Source organism: Ursus maritimus, unplaced genomic scaffold, assembly GCF_017311325.1.
Source record: "Ursus maritimus isolate PB19 unplaced genomic scaffold, ASM1731132v1 scaffold_3, whole genome shotgun sequence".
Classification (NCBI taxonomy): domain Eukaryota; kingdom Metazoa; phylum Chordata; class Mammalia; order Carnivora; family Ursidae; genus Ursus; species Ursus maritimus.
Genome location: NW_024425563.1, coordinates 13,378,071 through 13,384,163, shown reverse-complemented (window position 1 = coordinate 13,384,163; position 6,093 = coordinate 13,378,071). Strand labels below are relative to the sequence as shown.

Below are 6,093 nucleotides of genomic sequence, written 5' to 3'. Positions count from 1 at the left end.
GGGGGGGGGGGGGGGGGGGGGGGGGGGGGGGGGGGGGGGGGGGGGGGCGGTTTTACCACTCAGCGAAAGAGCACAGACAAACAGAATAACTGGGGGCCTGACACCGGGATGGAAAGAAGAACGGAAACAGTGGGATTTAAGGCTGAAACAGTCCAGATTAAATCAAAATATCTGCCGGGTAAAACAGGTGAAGAGAAATCCCCCAAACAAGTAGAAAAGTGGAGGGGAGGGCAGCGGCCTGAAAAGGGGGACATCAGGGAGAGCGGAGGGTAACGATGCGCCCCATCACCCCCATGACCATGTAATAATTACAACAGCAACTCAGGCTAGGGTCCGGGCCCCGGCTACTAACCTACATCTATTCACCTGGATGCCGCCACCCTTCCCTACCCCCCCCCACCCCAAAATAATGAAAACATCGAAGAGATGAGAGCCTGGCTACCTTCAGCCAGCCGTGACCTTCTCGGACCAACCCTGAGTCTCGCCCCCTACTGATAGCCTCCTGCTCAACCAATGCTGCCCGAATCCCCCAAGCCCGGGTGCGAGTCAGGGAAACCCCCCTGGGCCACTGTGTGTGTTTACGTAGCGAGGAGCTGCAGGACGGAGAGGGACAAAGCGGGGATGCCCATCTCCCACCCCGCAGAACCCAAAGAAGAAGGTGGCTGAGGGCACCAGAGCCCCCACCGCCACCTCTTTCCCCCCCAAAAAACACCAGCCAGCCGAGCCCAGAGCCGGGAGGGGTGTAGGGTGCGCCGGCACTCACCTCCTCGGGAATGGCAGGGTCCGCAGCCGAAGAGGCCGCGGCGCCGGCGCCGGCCTCGGGCTCCATATCCCCGTTGAACAGAGCCTGGTCCTGCTCCGCGCCACCGCCGCCGCCGCCGCTCAGCGCCGCCATCTTATAACCGAGAGCCGGGACCGAAGCGACCGCTGCTGGGCGGGGAGGGGGAAGGGAGGCGGAGGCGGAGGGTGGGGGGCGGCGGGGAGGGACCGCCGGGGCGGCGCCGGCGGCGGGAGGGCGCCTGGGCCACCTCAGGAACCGGCCCGCGGCCCCCGGCACAGCCGAGCCTGAGGGGATTGGGGGAAGGACGCTAGGCGGGGGGCGGGGGAAGGGGGCGGAGACGACTAGAAGTCGCCGCGGCAACGGCGTCACCCGCGTGTCACGGCCGTGACGTCACTCGGGTTGCGTGACGTAATCATAGGCGCGCCCTCGCGCCGTCGTCAGGGGAGGGTTCCTTCCCCTCCTGCCCACCCTCGGGCGCGCACGTTTCCTGGGCTCCGCGGTTTCCATGGCTCCGATTTCCTACTTCGTTCTCCTTTCGGTCCTAAACCTGTTCTGTAATGTGGTATTTACTAGAAGAGCATGGGTGGTGTTCGAGGAGAAGTTAAAATCCTAGAGGGAAGAAGACGGGAAAGCCCATGTGTTTTTTCCATTACAGCGAATGTCTCTGTGTCATAAAAATAAGACTTGAAACCCCAAGGTGGAAATTTCAAGCAGAATTTGATAGAAATATATTTAGGAGCAGCTAAATTATCAGAATGATTTTTGTACCCGTTTCATTAAAGCATCTGGCCTGTTAAAATGGGTCTAAATGGAAGTCTAAAAGCTTTTTCCTATCGTTGAGGAATAAAATGTTTTCTTTAAGTGTGTTTTTCGTTTTCCAGTTATTCAACAAATGTAAATGGCACTTTCCATGTGCCAGGGCCTGCTCAAGGCATGGCATTCTAGACATCTGAAGCGTCAAAACTTTAATAGTTTTTATTTTCAAGATAACTATTCAAAACATTTTAAATACTAGGTGCCTGTCATGAACAGAATATCCCAAGGTGTTAGCTGTGCAAAATATGCTTGAAATCAGGAAGGGAATTAAATTCTCTTTGTGAGGCCCAATTACAGACGAAATTAAAGAAACCCAATTCATTATTAAAAATACATTTATCTTAAAGGAAAAGGGAATATTCGGGGAAAAAATTAAGGCATGGAGAAATAGAAGTGAGGAACATAGTGGAAGTTACTGTGGGCTCCTGATGGTGTACAGTTTTAATCACCGAAGTAACCTAAACATCAAGTCATGAGAAGCTTTGAGTGAACTACATTTTTTTACTTCCCATGTGGAAGGAATTCACCAGTGACCTCCTTAGAGTATTCACCATGATAAAAGAGATGGAACGCTGTCCTACTGACTCCTGAAGCAGAATGTCTGCATATTGATAGAGTCACTATTGAATCCAGGTATTCTAGAGGTAAGGCATATTGTGCGTGAGGCTGCTTGATTAATCAGAATACTAATATTCCTCTACAGTGAAAAATGGGAAGTACAGCCTATCAAGAGGGCATGGTAGGTTTGTTAGGGTTGTTGTATTTTTTCTTTCAAGTAGAAAAATCTCCTTGAAGAACTAAATTTAAATCAAAAAGTGATTTGGCAAAAGTAGAGTAAATGAAAATAATCATAAGGGATAATGTCATCAAGCTATACTAGTCTGAAGCACCCTTCTTTACTGTAAGGACATACTTCAAAAGTGACTGAAATAGCACCATGAGCCAGTCATGGCTCCTTTTACCCTTGATTTTATAAAAAACACAACTTGCAGCATTTTTTTTTTCTTTAACAGTCCCATTTCATTTTTTTTTTAAAAAAAATCAGACCCTAAAAAAATTATATCATTATGACACTCATAACATTCGAAGTTCTGAGATTTGTTTTCATTGGTTCCATTTTAAATTATAGCCTTCTTTATCAGCAACAATCTATAGATCATATCTTATATAGTTATTTCTCCATAGGATGACTGATCTCATCCATTTAATATTGATTCTTGTTAGCTTCTATTCACTCAACATTTTCTCACCTTGTCTTTAAATTTTGGATATATCTTATTTCATTTCCCTAGGCTATTCTAAAGCCCCTACAGGATCCAGATGGGAAAATACGGAAAAAGCATAAACTTTGGAATACAAAGATCAGTATCAGCATGCAACATCTTGGCTGTATAATCTGAAAGAAGGTAAGTTCAAATCTCCGTTTGTTGTTGTTATCTTAATTTATAGAATGAAGATGCTAATAATGCCAGCGCAACCTGCTTAACTGTATCATTGTGAGGATCAAACATAGATTTTCCCTTAACAAAATATGAATACCTTCTCAGTCAGAATTCAGACAAGGCATAGCAGAGATGACTTGTCTCTGCTCCGTGATGTCTAGGACCCTCAGCTGAGAAGGCTCAGTACCTGGTGGTGTCTCGATGGGTGGAGACTGGAATACCCTGGAGGCATATTTCCTCATATGCCTGGTGGTTGAAGCTGGTGCCTTGGCTGGGGCAGTCAGCCACAATACCCAAACATTCTTTCCTCATGTGGCCTGAGCTTCCTCATAACATGACTGCTTCAAGATAGACTTCTTACAAGGTGGCTAAGGGCTCCAAACACTAGTGTTCCTATAAGCAAGGTGAAAGCTCTATTGCATTTTATGACCTAGCCTCCAGAGTCACACAGTATCACTTCTGCTGCATTTTACTTTATTTTACTTTATTTTATTTCTACTGCATTTTGTTGGATATAGTAAGTCATTAAGTCTAGCCCAAATTCAAGGAAAAGGCATATAGATCTTACCTCTCAATGGGAAAAGTGTCAAAGAATTTACAGTTGTGTTTAATTTATAGACAGTTTGTTTTAGAATAAAGAACTGGCTATTCTAGAAATAGTTATTTACCCTCACCTTCTCCAGAGGGGAGTCTACCCTCAAATCCTCCCCTTTTTATTATTGGGAATCACCAAGACATATCTCAGTATACTAATGAAGAAACCTTAACTTCTTTCTTTAGCTTCTTACCACTGCATGCAAAAATAAATGCAGGTCCTTTACCATAGAACACAGCCTGTCTCCTCTTGGGCACTCCATGCCCCCCCAAACCCCAGTACTGCCGTAGGCAGTATGCTGTGCTGAAACTCTCTACCCAAAAGTATGGCACTGTGTTCTTGGAGTATATAACGAGCCAAGCCAGTTTGTGATCCTCACAGAAACAGAAAAAAACACCTTCTTGTGCTATGGTGTATCATACGGGTATCAAAGCAGTATTATCTTGCATTCTAAAGTCTTACAGACAGTTTATTTTTTTAATACATCTATTTTTTAAAGATTTTATGTATTTATTTGTCAGAGAGAAAGAGAGAGAACACAAGCAGGGGGAGCAGCAGGCAGAGGGAGAAGCGGGCTCCCCACAGGACTGGAACCAGGACCCTGGGATCATGACCTGAGCCGAAGGCAGACGCTTAACTAACTGAGCCACCCAGCCGTCCCTTTCAGACAGTTGAATCAATGCAGTTCTTTTAGGTTTTGCTCACAGTCTCCTTATGCCCTAAGGCATTCATGTATTCACAGGAAGCTGGAATACACATCTAGGTGAGGAGCATTCCTCAGATCTTTGCTCCAGTCAATGTCTGGGACACTAAGAAGTCTTGCTGGTATGGCTGACCCTCTCTTCCAGTTTATTTCCAACTGGTGTTTTTTATCCTGAATCTTGCATTCTTATAGACACTGGATAGTCCCACCCATCATCTGGACCTGCCCAGTCAGGTTTGATCCACATTAATGTGGTCAACTCCTAGAGAACAACTAAGCAGCTTCTAGGAAGCTTCTACAGCTCCAACCACATTCAATGATATATAGCTGATCACAATTTAATGTTTTCTTTATGAATCAAGGTCATCATTGTGAATAACACATCTTGTATTAATAGAAGGCTACTCTCAGAAGCTATTTAGGTATGAATAGAAAATAGAATCATAGAGTTGACTCAGGGCAGCCTTCCTGCCGAGAGATACTTGGAATCTTCTCAGTGGAATTCCAGACTCTATCCCAATGTGATGGGGACCTCACTAAAATAGTACATTCAATGGTAACTTTTTTCCCCTGAAATTGAATTGAAACCCTCCTCTTTATGACATCTATATTCTGGTCTGTTTTGCCTTTAGAGGAACACAGGACAAGTCTATTCTTATTCTGTGTAACTACTTTCAAATATTTGAAGGGAGTTCTGTTTCCTTTAGTTCTTTCCTCAGAGCATTTTCTCATCTTTCTGTGTACTATTCAATTTTCCTCTTAAAACATGGTCCTAGGGCACCTGGGCTCAGTAAGATTAAGCATCTGCTTTCAGCTCAGGTCATGACCTCAGGGTCCTGGGATCAAGACCCATGTCAGGTTCCCTGCTGAGTGGGGAGTCTGCTTCTCCCTCTCCCGCTCCCCCTACTTGTGCTCTCTCTCTCTCTGTCCGATAAATACATAAAATATTTTAAAAAACAAAGTGGTCCTGTGCATTGAACACCGTTCCAGATTTGCTCCAACTAACAAAGAATAGAACCTCTGATTGCAGTAACCTAGGATCTATGCTGCTGTTAATAGAATAAAAAATCATATAAGCAACTCCACCCCATTATTGGTACCTACAAAGCTTGGCATCAACAAAAAACCTTGGTTTTTTTGTTTTGTTTTAAGTAAAATACTATCGCATCAAGTCTAGGTTTTCTGTCTGTCATCCCCTGTTGTCACGTCATGATTAGGCACTGTTGTCACCCCCTCTACTGAACTCACATTTCTCAGGCTTTTTTTTTTTTCTTAAAGATTTTATTTATTTATTTGACAGAGAGAGAGACAGCCAGTGAGAGAGGAACACAAGCAGGGGGAGTGGGAGAGGAAGAAGCAGGCTCCCAGCAAAGCAGGGAGTCCGATGTGGGGCTCGATGTGGGGCTCGATCCCAGGACTCTGGAATCATACCCCAAGCAGAAGGCAGACGCTTAACGACTGAGCCACCCAGGTGCCCCATTTCTCAGGCTTTTTAATTCTTGAGGGAAGACCTTGCTTTTAGATTCATGAAATGTATTAAATTTTATATTTCTCTCTTTCTGGGTGGCTTAGTCATTTAAGTGCCTGACTCTTGATCTCAGCTCGGGTCTTGATCTCAGGGTTGTGAGTTCAAGCCCTGCGTTAGACTCCACACTGGGGTGGAGCCTACTTATAAATAAATAAAGGAGACAATTCACTGTATTTTTTTTTCATTTTTAAAAATTTAAATTCAATTAATTAGCATATATTATTAGTT

General features: G+C 44.9%; 1 protein-coding gene across 1 annotated transcript in view; it reads right to left on the bottom strand.

Annotated features, from left to right (window-relative positions):
- The window catches only part of BRAF (B-Raf proto-oncogene, serine/threonine kinase), a 166,783-nt gene extending 165,838 nt beyond the window's left edge, over positions 1-945 (bottom strand). Inside the window, exon 1 of the mRNA XM_040643929.1 lies at positions 812-945. Within this exon, the coding sequence (XP_040499863.1) occupies positions 812-895 (84 nt within the window). The 5' untranslated portion in view covers positions 896-945. The remainder of the gene's footprint in view (positions 1-811) is intronic.
- Between the last annotated feature and the right edge of the window lie 5,148 nt (positions 946-6,093).